At 44.4% G+C, this 14,051-nt stretch overlaps 1 protein-coding gene across 3 annotated transcripts in view; it reads right to left on the bottom strand.

Annotated features, from left to right (window-relative positions):
- BORCS5 (BLOC-1 related complex subunit 5) overlaps positions 1-14,051 on the bottom strand; it is an 82,166-nt gene that overhangs the window by 31,533 nt on the left and 36,582 nt on the right. For 2 of the 3 annotated variants that reach the window (XR_011559441.1, XR_011559442.1), the window contains exons 3-4: positions 8,321-8,478; positions 3,162-3,457 (exon numbers count right to left, since the gene is read on the bottom strand). Coding sequence is in view for 1 of the 3 variants with exons in the window: in XM_070755249.1 (XP_070611350.1) it covers positions 3,227-3,457; positions 8,321-8,478 (389 nt within the window). In the remaining 2 variants the exon portion in view is untranslated. Of the gene's footprint in view, positions 1-1,848; positions 3,458-8,320; positions 8,479-14,051 lie in introns of those variants that run through there. The other variant, XM_070755249.1, reaches the window with a different exon arrangement.

A 14,051-nucleotide genomic window follows, 5' to 3' on the forward strand; every position in this document is an offset into this window, starting at 1 on the left:
GAAAGATCAAAAGCAACGTGAGAAAATATTATTTTACTGAAAGAGTAGTAGATCCTTGGAACAAACTTCCAGCAGACGTGGTTGGTAAATCCACAGTAACTGAATTTAAACATGCCTGGGATAAACATGTATCCATTGTAAGATAAAATACAGGAAATAGTATAAAGGCAGACTAGATGGACCATGAGGTCTTTTTCTGCCATCAGTCTTCTATACTTCTATGTTTCTATGAATTGTGGCCACTAGGCTTGGTGTTGTTGTTTTTTTTGGGGGGGGGGGTTGGCTTTGCATCGTTTCACAGTTCGAAAGCGACTTGGGTAAAGCTGCAAAATAAGGTTCAGGAGGGGAGTGTTTTTAATAATATAATAATAATAGCAAAATATAATAATTTAGCACCTTGAACTTTAAAATGTGCCACTCAAAATGTAGAAGAAATAAGAAATAACTGTCAGTGGTTCTCTGCTGTTCTACATACACACACACACAAACACACAAAAGACGAAACACCCTAGTGCAAAGTTTCTCTTGTGGTGTTTGTTCTCGGAGAGGAGATAATTCTGCTTTTGTTCCTTCAAAAATCCATGCAGCAGGAGGGCCTGGGACACATTTACAGAGGAACAGAGAATACCATAGGGCAGAATTTAAACACAATAACAAAATAAAACAATAAATCAGATACACAGTGGGGACGAGAATACTGTCGAAGAATTGCATCAGCAGCAGCTCTCATTTTTTTCTCCCCTGTTTTTAAGCATCCATTTTTTTACTATTGATGTAAAAACTGTAAAAAAAAATTTTATCTCATTACCAACACTTTGAATTGTGACCGGAAACCGATCAGCAGCCAGTGCAGGCCACGGAGTGTTGTAGAAAAGTGGGCGAATCTAGGAATCGCCATGATAGCTCTCGCGGCCGTATTCATTTATATGCCGCCCCGAGTTTTCGGAGAGGGGCGGCATATAAATCCAATAAATGAAATGAAATAAATGAAATTCTGCACGATCTGAAGTTTCCGAACACTTTTCAAAGGTTGCCCCATGTAGAGAGCGTTGCAGTAATCGAACCTCGAGGTGATGAGGGTAAAGTAATTCACATCCATATTTTATTACAGCACAAAACTCTTTAAGCATTTCCACTACTTCCACATTCAAATATTTGGTCTGGATTATCTCCATATTTTATTTATTTATTTATTTTATTTATTTATTGGATTTGTATGCCACCCCTTACTTCTAAGTAATGTACAACCATAAACAGATCCATCTGCTATGGTACCAAGGGGAACAAGGGGACACAATCTGAAGTTAGTTGGGGGAAAGATCAAAAGCAACGTGAGGAAATATTATTTCACTGAAAGAGTAGTAGATCCTTGGAACAAACTTCCAGCAGACATGGTTGGTAAATCCACAGTAATTAAATTAAAACATGCCTGGGATAAACATATATCCATCCTAAGATAAAATACAGGAAATAGTATAAGGGCAGACTAGATGGACCATGAGGTCTTTTTCTGCTGTCAGTCTTCTATGTTTCTATGTTTCTACCACTGCTCTCCACATTTATTACAAATCACATAAGTCATCATTTGTTCAGAATGATTTCGTGGGTAAATAATCTGTGCTTACCCAACTGTGGAAATACCTCTTAGCATCTCTAGACAGGACACAGCAACTCAGGGTCCAGTTCACTAAGGAAACACTAGTTTATGAGTGAAAAGTCGGGTGGTGGTGGTGTGCGGTAATGGGAAACAAGGCTAAAAGACTGCCAAGCCCTGGACCGTCTCGGCAAAGCCGTTCTCTTGCAGCACGAAAGCAGAGACCACCCAGAAGAAAGGAGGCAGATGCGGTATCAGGTTATCTATATTTTGCATGTTTATTAATAAATATGTCAAGTAATGATCACACACCGTTCAGAGAAGGAAATTCAAGCCAAAAAAATAAGACAAATGATGAAAATCGTGTATTATCAACAAAGGAAAATACCTCTTGTACCCAGAGCATCTTCTGCAGAATTTTCAAGAAATTACTTAAATACGTTCCTATGTTCCCTAGTCTGTATTTAAGATCTCAAATTAATTCCCTGAGGAATTCTGGGAGTTGAAGTCCAGAAGTCTTCAAGTTGCCAAGGTTGGAGACCCCTGCACTAAGGTATGACTAAAACATGTCAATTTTAAAAACAGTGGTACCTCTACCTACAAACACCTCTACTTACGAACTTTTCCAGATAAGAACCGGGTGTTCATGAACCATTTTCCACTTACAAACGCAAGCCTCCAAAACCGTAACCGGAAAAGGCAGAGAGAAGCCTCTGTGGGGCCTCTCTAGGAATCTCCTGGGAAGAAACAGGGCCGAAAAAGGCGGGGTGAAGCCTCTGTGGGGCCTCTCTAGGAATCTCCTGTGGGGAAATGGCTGGAAAATGAGGGGAGAAGCCTCTGTGGGGCCTCTCTAGGAATCTCCTGGGAGGAAACAGGGCCGGAAAAGGCAGGGTGAAGCCTCCGTGGGGCCTCTCTAGGAATCTCCTGGGAGGAAACAGGGCTGGAAAAGGCAGGGAGAAGCCTGGGGGCAGATAAATACCTGGTAAGCAGATTTTTTCCCCTTATTTTCCTCCCCCAAAACTGAGGTCTGTCTTATACTCTGAAAAATACGGTAATTAGACTCTTCAACCCAATGAAAAAAAGGAAAAAGAATGTCATACGGGAAACCAGTGGGAGTTTTTAAAATAGACCTTTATTAGGAATTACTCAATATGATGGCAGTCGATGAACAAAGACTCCTGAAAGTCCATTTGGCCACCACTGGCAATTGTTGCTTAAAAGGCCAGAGAAGGCTGGGGAAGCTAACATTTGCAAAGCACAGGGAGATCGAAGAGTTTTGCCCCAGATGCTGTAGATACTGACCCTGTGCCCTCAACAATGGTTTTAAAGCACCCACCTTGGACACCAACTTGTCCCTGAAGGTCAAACGGTGTCCAAGTAATAAAAAGTTAAAAATCACAGTTAGATGGAAGGAAAGACAGAGATCTCAGCTTGATTTTTAAAAAAAACCCACTCTGCTTGGTGACAATAGTGGTAAGCAAGCGGTCAAAACCTGTGAAAGTAGCCAAATTCATGCCCTCCTAAGCAGCTGCACTCTCTATCCGTCCTTGGAGGGTCTTCTACTCACCCAGAGCCTGGAGCTTCAAAGCAAGGTCCTGCAGTCAAGCCTGAGAGTAGACAGCCGGACGGAAGCTATAACTTGAGCTCCCTGTCCGGCTTCATACAAAAAGGTTCCAGCCGCTCGTTCTCGGGCAGCAAGCCGTTCAGCCTCTCCATCAGTGGGACAGTTAGGTCAATGCCCATCTGAACGCGGCGGAGGATGGCGGACATCTCGTTGACCTTCTGGATCTGCTCGGCATACTTCGCGTACCTTTTCTGACGCTCCTGCATTAAAGTGTACAGGGCTTCTACCGAATGGTCCATCTGCAAAAATAAACAACAACAGAAATAGCGCTTGGCTATTTGGACTAAGGTTTGACTAAGTCATTTCATGGTTTAAGGCAGGGATGGCGAAGCTTTTTCCCCTCGGGTGCCGAAAGAGTTTGCTCGCATGCTATCGCACATGCCCGAGTGCCCACACCCATAATTCTGCTGCACGAATCCCAGCGACCAGTCAGGTCCCACAGAGTGGGCCTTCTCCGGGTCCCGTCAACGAAACAGTGTCGTTTGGCGGGACCCAGGGGAAGAACCTTCTCTGTGGTGGCCCCGGCTCTTTGGAACCAATTCCCCCCAGAGATTAGAATTGACTGTCAATCAGTGTTGCTTCCTAAGTGGACAGTTTGATTTCACAAAAGTTTGATCGACTTGGAGTTACAGTGATCCCTCGAGTTTCGCGATCTCGATCTTCGCGAAACGCTATATTGCGATTTTAAAAAAAATATTAATTAAAAAAAAAACCACTTCCGCGTTTGGCTTCGGGACTCAGCTGGGAAGCGGCGCGGCTGTTTTAAAAGGTTGCAGCCGGCCTGGGGGGCTTCCCAGCACCCCCCCGAACCCCCAACCTGGGTCTTCCCGGCCGCCCACGCAAAGGGGAAACCCCGGCTCCTCGCTGATGCCCGCCGCTCGCCCGCCCGCCAGCAAGAGGCGGAAGACCCAGGGAAGGTTCCTTCGGCCGCCCAGCAGCTGATCTGCTCGGTAGCGCAGCAGCAGCAAGGAGCCGAATCGGGGTTTCCCCTTTGCGTGGGCGGCGGGGAACGCAAACTCCACCATCTACGCATGCGCGGCCATAGAAAAAAAGGGTGCGCATGCGCAGATGGTGTTTTTACTTCCGCAACCCTACATCGCGAAAAATCGATTATCGCGAGGGGTCTTGGAACGGAACCCTCGTGATAATAGAGGGATCACTGTATATTCTGTTTTTTAAGTGTTCCCTTTATTTTTTTTGAGCAGTGTATATACAATCTGATCCAATCTGTATTAGTCTTCCCAAACGGATTCTCCCAGAAGAGCTGGAAACAGAGAAAGCTAATGATCTATCATCTCTCGTTTATCTTAAAGCCCTTTCAAAAATACAAATCCCATCCAGAGGTTCAGTTGTTTGACATTTATAACAAACTCACAGCAGACCCGAATCCTGCTTCTACTGTTTAAAATTGTGGCAGTCAGCAAACAATCTCACCACCAAACCTTATGAAGTCATACCTTGCTCTCCTGAACCATCAACCAGCCTCCAATGAGCAGAGGACTTATGATTGCCAACAAAACCATCTGTCTCGTGTGCAAAGTCCACTAGATCACATTTCTTTTTTAAAAAAATCTTTATTAAGTTTCTACATATAAAAATAGAAAGAAAAGAGAAAAATTAAACAAACAAAACATACAAAAAGAAAGAAAGAATGAAAAACAAGAAAAACAAACAACATATAAAACATAGAAACATAGAAGTCTGACGGCAGAAAAAGACCTCATGGTCCATCTAGTCTGCCCTTATACTATTTCCTGTATTTTATCTTAGGATGGATCTATGTTTATCCCAGGCATGTTTAAATTCAGTTACTGTGGATTTATCTACCACGTCTGCTGGAAGTTTGTTCCAAGGATCTACTACTCTTTCAGTAAAATAATATTTTCTCATGTTGCTTTTGATCTTTCCCCCAACTACCGTAACTTCAGATTGTGTCCCCTTGTTCTTGTGTTCACTTTCCTATTAAAAACACTTCCCTCCTGGACCTTATTTAACCCTTTAACATATTTAAATGTTTCGATCGTGTCCCCCCTTTTCCTTCTGTCCTCCAGACTATACAGATTGAGTTCATGAAGTCTTTCCTGATACGTTTTATGCTTAAGACCTTTCACCATTCTTGTAGCCCGTCTTTGGACCCATTCAATTTTGTCAATATCTTTTTGTATTCAGCTTCAGTAGTGTTCTTTATATGCACATATATATAGTTATTTCTAGTATCTAGTAGTACTACCCAATTTAGCAACTCTATAAAGCAGTGATGGTGAACTTATAGCATGGGTGCCACAGGTGGTACATGGAACCATATCTGCTGGCACATGAGCCGTTGCCCTAGCTCAGCTCCAACATGCATGTGCTTACCATCCAGCTGATTTTTGGCTCGCACAGATGCTCTGGGAGGGCGTTTTTGGCTTCCAGGGAGCCTCCGGGGGGGATGGGGGAGGATGTTTTTACCCTCCCCAGGCTCCAGGGAAGCCTTTGGAGCCTGGGAAAGGCGAAACACGAGCCTATATATATATATATATTTACTTACTTACTTACTTACTTACTTATTTATTAAATTTGTATGCCGCCCCGCTCCATAGACTCGGGGCTGCTCACAGCAATAATGAACACAATGTAAAATACAAATCTAATATTTAAAAAACTAAAAAACCCATAATTAAAAAACACACACACAACATACCATACACAAATTATATAGGCCTGGGGAATATGTCTCAATTCCCCCATGCCTGATGGCAGAGGTGGGTCTTAAGAAGTTTACGAAAGGCAAGGAGGGTGGGGGCAATCCTAATCTCTGGGGGGAGCTGGTTCCAGAGGGTTGGGGCCGCCACAGAGAAGGCTCTTCCCCTGGGCCCTGCCAGATAACATTGTTTAGTTGACAGGACCTGGAGAAGGCCAACTCTGTGGGACCTAACTTGTCGCTGGGATTCATGCGGCAGAAGGCGGTCCCGGAGGTATTCTGGTCCGATGCCATGAAGGGCTTTATAGGTCATAACCAACACTTTGAATTGTGACCAGAAACTGATCGGCAACCAATGTAGACTACGGAGTGTTGGTGAAACATGGGCATACCTAGGGAAGCCCATGATTGCTCTCACAGCTGCATTCTGCACGATCTGAAGTTTCCGAACATTTTTCAAAGGTAGCCCCATGTAGAGAGCATTACAGTAGTCGAGCCTCAAGGTGATGAGGGCATGTGGTCACATGTGGTCTCTGGAAGTTCAATTATCGTCCAAAAAGATAAACCTCCCCTCTTACTCTAGCCCAGTGCTTCTCAATTATTTTCTGTTACACCCCCCCTAGGAAGAGGAGTAAACATTATGCGTGCCCTCAACTCTCCGCCAGGTCGATTGTTTGCAATATTCAACACGTTTTTGCTGGAAAAACCCAAGCAGCTTATCATGGGGTGTAATGTGTTTAAGTGACACCCTAATTTATTTGGCTTCATGTTGTCCTCTGCCAACATTTTTAGATACAGCAAACATACCGGTCTTTCCTCATCTCCCACCATAGTCACAGTGAAGCCAAGCGCTACATACTTTTCGTCATACTTCTTCGTCTTAGTTTTCAGGAGATTTACATTTGTCTCATCATCTCCGTCCCTCTCCTCCTTTCTTTTCATCCCTGTTAAATATTTTTCCATGGTGTCTCTTAAGGGTTTGTTATCTACACTTCATATCTCCTGCTCTGTGCTGTTGTGCTATTGTTTGGTACAAAAAAACCCTACTCCTCGCGGCAAAAGAAAACATGTTCCCTTGGGGGCACGTGCCCCCCCCCGGCCTTAGTCTGTGCCCCCACCCAGGGGGCGTGCCACTATTTGAGAAGCATTGCTCTAGCCCGATACATTGCTCTTCATGAACTCTGGGAGAGGTGGGTTCTGAGAAAAAAATAGGAAGCAATTTTCCAAGAGAAAATTGGATAGAGTATAGAGAGACATTATATATTTTCTATACCCTAGTATTATAAGCCTATAATTTTCCAGCTCCTCGGCTTCCGATAATAACAGCACATGAGTCATCCCCAGAAATCCTAGATGCAGACACAGCTGGAAAGCTGTTATATATAGTGATCATTTATCATTAAAGCCAATGCTGGGTTTATTCCAGCACATCAGGATGACTAATCCTTGTTTTGCTCCCCAAGTACGCAATTTATCAAGAACTGTCTCCGTTCCCGTCTTAGTGTTCTCCCACCCCCCCACCCCACAAACACTCATACAATGCACCTTCTTGCCGACTTTAGAAATCTAGCTCAGTTTATATGAGTGAACCTGTCGTGAATTACTTGTGTTTCAAACTTAGAAAGTTTGTATAAACTGCATTTCATGTTTATTTTTGTAGGCTTGGACTTTTTGTTTATTTACATTAATCACGTTTACCCACTGAGCTGGTGGAGGATTTATTTCTCCCCCCCTCCCTATAAAGAGAGACAGGTCAGTACAACTTGGCTCGCAGGCACCAAATGGAAGAATATTTAGCAAAAGTACGAGGAAGGAAGGGAGGGAGGGAGGGAGGGCGGGAGGGCGGGAGGGAGGGAAGGAAGGAAGGAAGGAGAGAGGGAAGGAAGGAGAGAGGGAAGGAGGGAGGAATATGAGAAGGTGAAGGAAGAGAAGGGAAAGAAGAGGGAGAGAAGAAAGGAGAGAGGGAGGAAGGGAGGGAGGGGGGAATATGAGAAGGTGAAGGAAGAGAAGGGAAAGAAGAGGGAGGGAAGGAAAGTGAGAAGGTGAAGGAAGAGAAGGGAAAGAAGAGGGAGAGAAGAAAGGAGAGAGGGAGGGAAGGAAGGAATGTGAGAAGGTGAAGGAAGAGAAGGGAAAGAAGAGGGAGAGAAGAAAGGAGAGAGGGAGGGAGGGAAGGAAGGAATATGAGACGGTGAAGGAAGAGAAGGGAAAGAAGAGGGAGGGAGGGAAGGAAGGAAGGAAGGAGGGAAAGGAGGAAGGGAGATGCATGCACAGGAAGCAAAAAAATGCCTAAAATTGGGGAAATCTCTCTCGTGCATGAGCATCTTCGCACAAGATTTCACTTCCTCGTATCGTTCGGGACTTCATAGCTGTAACTACTGGAGACCCACACCCCCCTTCTCCAAATCCAACATGGCCGCACCTCTTTAATCCGTTTGACTAACGCGTTCTGGTCAAAGGCCACAGCTTCTGCGCACTGGTGGAGGTGGTCCTGGTACCGGAGACACAGCTGTAGTACTTGCTGAGAATCAAGTTTTTCTAGCTTAATGTTGGTAGGGGACATCTGCCCGCTAAGAAGACCTAGAAAGGATAGAAAAGAAACCAGAGGCGAATTAAGGACATCGCTAAGAAACAAGGGATGGGAAAGGAAGGGGGGGGGGGAAACAAAACAAAATGTCCAAATATTATCTGCCTACATGGTAAAGTCACTGAAAACAGTGTTTCTCAACCTTGGCAACTTTCAAGATGTGTGGATTACAATTTCAGAATTCTAGGAGTTCGGGTTCTACGCCTTCCAAGCTGCCAAGGTTGAGATATGTTGACTTAAAACATTGCTAGGGTGATCCAGATAAGAGCTGAACTTTAGCCAAGAAGAAAAAAGCTTGTTTTATGGATTAAGGGCAAGGCAGTGATAACTTTAATGCATTCTTCATTTCCACTTACAGTGGTACCTCTACTTACGAACTTAATTCGTTCCGTGACCAGGTTCTTAAGTAGAAAAGTTTGTAAGAAGAAGCCATTTTCCCCATAGGAATCAATGTAAAAGCAAATAAGTCTACGGAGAGTGGCGGCATACAAATCCAATTAATAATAATAATAATAATAACAACAACAACAACAACAACAATAAATAATGCATGCGATTGGGGAAACCACAGGGAGGGTGGAGGCCCTGTTTCCTCTCAGGAGATTCCAAGATAGGCCCCACGGAGGCTTCTCCCCGCCTTTTCCAGCCCCATTTCCTCCCAGAAGATCCCTAGAGAGGCCCCACGGAGGCTTCTCCCTGCCTTTTCCGGTTACAGTTTCGGAGTCTCGCGTTTGTAAGTGGAAAATGGTTCTTGAGAAGAGACAAAAAAATCTTGAACACCAGGTTCTTATCTAGAAAAGTTATTCATAAGTAGAGGCGTTTGTAGGCAGAGGTACCACTGTAATAAGTAAAATAATAAATATTAACACTAAAACTCCACTGGGGGCCAGATCAGAGAGCTGGGGGCACACAAAATGTTTACTTCTTGCTAGGGGAGGAAGCACTGTCTTAAGCCAGGAAGATAGTTAGCAACACCTTAAGGCTAAAAAAAAAAGCCTTTTTCCAAGGGAGTAGCAATGAAAACAAGCCTGCAAGCTAAGAAGCGCTGGGAAGAGAGTTAGCACCTTGTTAGGACTGGATGCACTCAAATTTTCAGCCTCTTTTTTGGGGTAGAAAGATGTTGCTTATACTTGAAAAATATGGTATATGGAAGGTCAGGGTTTTTGAATGTTAATTATTAGTATTATTTTAAATAAGGAGGTGGTCAAGGGTGAAAATGAAAGCAAGAGGTTTTAGGTTCCCAGACTCATTCTAAACCAATCGTCACTAGGACCAAAATGTGAAAAACAGCTCACAATAACTTTTAGGCACCGGACCAGATTATTTCCGGGACCACCTTCTGCCGCACGAATCCCAGCGACCAGTTAGGTCCCACAGAGTGGGCCTTCTCCGGGTCCCATCAACTAAACAATGCCGTTTGGCAGGACCCAGGGGAAGAGCCTTCTCTGTGGCGGCCCCAGCCCTCTGGAACCAACTCCCCCCAGAGATTAGAATAACCCCCACCCTCCTTGCCTTTCATAAGCTCCTTAAAACCCACCTCTGCCGTCAGGCATGGGGGAACTGAGATATTCTTTCCCCCTAGGCTTCTACAATTTATGCATGGTATGTTTGTATGTATGATTGGTTTTATAACAAGGGTTTTTAGCTGTTTTTTAGTATTGGATTGTCACATGTTGTTTTTACCACTGTTGTTAGCCGCCCCGAGTTCACGGAGAGGGGTGGCATACAAATCCAATCAATCAATCAATAAATAAAATAGAACCAAAATGGCTTCAGTTTTGGTGTCACAATTCCAGGATATTTTTCCAAAGTTTCTGGAGGTGTTTAAAGCCAGAAACGGAACGATTATGTTCTCCCACCTCTACTTTCATCATCACCTCGAGGTTCGACTACTGTAATGCTCTCTACATGGCGCTACCTTTGAAAAGTGTTCGGAAACTTCAGATCGTGCAGAATGCAGCTGCGAGAGCAGTCATGGGCTTACCCAGGTATGCCCATGTTTCACCATCACTCCGCAGTCTGCACTGGCTGCCGATCAGTTTCCGGTCACAATTCAAAGTGTTGGTTATGACCTTTAAAGCCCTTCATGGCATCGGACCAGAATATCTCCGAGACCGCCTCCTGCCGCACGAATCCCAGCGACCGATTAGGTCCCATAGAGTGGGCCTCCTCCGGGTCCCGTCAACTAAACAATGTCGGTTGGCGGGCCCCAGGGGGAGAGCCTTCTCTGTGGCGGCACCGACTCTCTGGAACCAACTCCCCCCGGAGATCAGAACTGCCCCTACTCTTCCTGCCTTCCGTAAACTCCTCAAAACCCACCTTTGCCGTCAGGCATGGGGAAACTAAACATCTCCCCCTGGGCACGTTGAATTTATACATGGTATGCTTGTGTGTGTGTATGTTAGTATATGGGGTTTTTTAAATCTTTAAATATTTTAATTAATTGGATTATGTATTGGATTGTTTTTCACTTGTTGTGAGCCGCCCCGAGTCTTTGGAGAGGGGCGGCATACAAATCCAAATAATAAATAAATAAATAAATAAATATTTATGGGGAGGGGGAAAGTACTCTCCCAAAGCAGCTATTTTAGCAATGCAGGTTTTGGAGGGGAGCTAAGGAAGACAGATGCTCCAAGAGTTTCTGGCATATTTGTACCAGAAGCTTGAATAAAATCGATATAGCAATGTTTATTTATGCAGCATATTGAAGATATAAAAGCCCCCGAAGGGAAAAAAAATCCATTCAAACCACATCAGATTTTATTCCTATTAACACACTGCTTTAATTTCCTCTTTACAGTTCTGTGCCTATTTATTTATTTCTGATATTCAACTGAAACAGTATTAGGGTGAAATATTTTTTTTCCCAAGTTCATCATTCTGGCTAAAAATCAAGGCATTACCCCCAAATTCATCAACGCTCGAAAAAAGATCCTATTTCAATGTTCTGGAAAGCTATGTAATGGATAGGAGCCCCAGGAGACCATGTTCTAAACCTAACTGATCTGTAAAAAGCCTTCTGAAAACACATACCCTGTTTCCCCGATTGTAAGACGTATCGGGAGTTTCAGGGGGGTCGGCTAATATAAGCCGTACCCCGAAAGTAAGACATATGTCTTACTTTTGGGGAAACATGGGGGTATTGCCGTGGGGGGGAGCCCGATGACGTCGCTTCCAAGCTCCCCGCGCGCCCCTCGCCTTTGCCTCGCCGCCACCGCCTCTTCCCCGGCTTGGCAAAGCGAAGGACGGCGCTGGTCCGAAGTGAGCCGAGCGGGCGGCGGCTTGCAGCGAAGGCGCTCGTCCCAGCAACCAAGTCCTGCCGAGGCTCGGCTGCAAGCGGCCAGTGAGGCCGACCGGCTCCGAGGCGAGCGGCCAGAGCTGCGCCCTCCTTCGCCCGCCTCCTTTCCGGCAGGCAGGTGGGGCTGCCCAACTGCGCAGAGCGGCTCCTCCCCTCCAGACACACACTTCCCTGACACGCATCTGCGGCTCCACACATGCACGCCGCTTGGAGCCCTGAGGTTGAACTTGGAAAAGGGCTCACGAGGCTCCTGTCCCGCGGCTGCCCTTCTGGACTCTGGGGAGATGCCTTCGGGAACGCGACCCTTTCAATTTTTTTCCAATGTAAGACATACCCCGAAAGTAAGACGTAGTGGGGCTTTTGGGGGTAAAAAGAAAGTAAGACACTGTCTTACTTTCGGGGAAACACGGTAGGTGAGCTACATTGGTTCCAAGAAGCCTGGGACCATTCATAACTCTTTTTATATAGAGACAACTAGCAATAAATAACATGACTATTGTACAGGTACGACCACAAATGAGCCCAGAATTTATGTTGCTAAGTGAGAAACTTGTTAAGTGAGTTTTGTCCCATTTTATGACTTCAATTGCCACTGCTGTTAAGTGAATCAATCCTCTTTTAATGACCCCGTAATCCCTTGCAGGGTGGAGTCTGGGCAACTGAATGGAACTGAGTGTTTACTGGCTGGATAATAACAACAATAACAACAACAACAATAACAACAACAACAACAACAATAATAATAATAATGAGCCGGGGTGGCGCGGCAGGTAGAGTGCTGTACTGCTGATTGTAGATCTGAAGGTCAGCGGTTCAAATCTCATCACCGGCTCAAGGCTGACTCAGCCTTCCATCCTTCCAAGGTGGATAAAATGAGGACCCGGATTGTGGGGGCAATAGGCTGGCTCTGTTAAGAGGTGCTATTGCTAACATGTTGCAAGCCGCCTGAGTTTAAGGAGAAGGGCGGCATAAAAATGAATAGATAGATAGATAGATAGATAGATAGATAGATAGATAGATAGATAGATAGATAGATAGATAATTATTGTTGTTGTTGTTATTATTATTATTATTATTATTATTATTATTATTATTATTAAAATTTGTATGCCGCCCCTCTCCGAAGACTCGAATGCCTTTCCTGTCACCAGAGCAGGTTTTTTTCAGCAGATATATTCTCAGTGTAGCAACAGCAATGGCACTTAGACTTATACAGTGTTCCCTCGATTTTCGCGGGGGATGCGTTCCGAGACCGCCCGCGAAAGTTGAATTTCCGCGAAGTAGAGATGCGGAAGTAAATACACCATTTTTGGCTATGGACAGTATCACAAGCCGTCCCTTAACACTTTAAACCCCTAAATTACCATTTCCCTTAACAACCTTTTACTCACCATTATTACTAGTACTCACCATTGAATAAGACATTTAATGACCCTGATATTTATAAACATAATTATTTATTAACAATATTTTTTTTTGTTATTTATTTGCAAAAATTATTAGTTTGGCGATGACATATGACGTCATTGGGTGGGAAAAACCGTGGTATAGGAAAAAAACCGTGAAGTATTTTTTAATTAATATTTTTTGAAAACCCGTGTTATAGGCTATTCACGAAGTTCAAACCCGCGAAAATCAAGGGAACACTGTATACCATTTCACAGTGCTTTTACAGCCCTCTCTAAGCAGTTTTACGGAGTCAGCATATTGCACCTAACAATCTCAGTCCTCATTTGACCCACCTCGGAAGGATGGAAGGCTGAGTCAACCTTGAGCTGGTGATAAGATTTGAACTGCTGAACTACAGCTAGCAGTTAGGTGAAGTAGCCTGCAGTGCTGCACTCTAACCACTGTGCCACCCCACCAGTGTGCCGAGAGAGAGAAATATCTGCCTCTACCTAGGATCAAACCAACAGCCTCCTGATCGTGAGGCAAGAGTTCCCTCGATTTTCGCGGGTTCGAACTTCGAGGAAAGTCTATACAGTGTTCCCTCGCTTTTCGCGGGGGATGCGTTCCGAGACACCCCGCAAAAGTTGAATTTCCGCGAAGTAGAGATGCGGAAGTAAATACACTATTTTTGGCTATGAACAGTATCACAAGCCTTCCCGTAACACTTCAAACCCCTAAATTGCAATTTCCCATTCCCTTAGCAACCATTTAGATTATTACTCATCATGTTTATTTATTAAAGTTTATTAAAAAAAAAAATTATTAAAGGCAGACGAAAGTTTGGCGATGACATATGACGTCATCGGGTGGGAAAAACCG

Source organism: Erythrolamprus reginae, chromosome 6 (assembly GCF_031021105.1).
Source record: "Erythrolamprus reginae isolate rEryReg1 chromosome 6, rEryReg1.hap1, whole genome shotgun sequence".
Classification (NCBI taxonomy): Eukaryota; Metazoa; Chordata; class Lepidosauria; order Squamata; family Dipsadidae; genus Erythrolamprus; species Erythrolamprus reginae.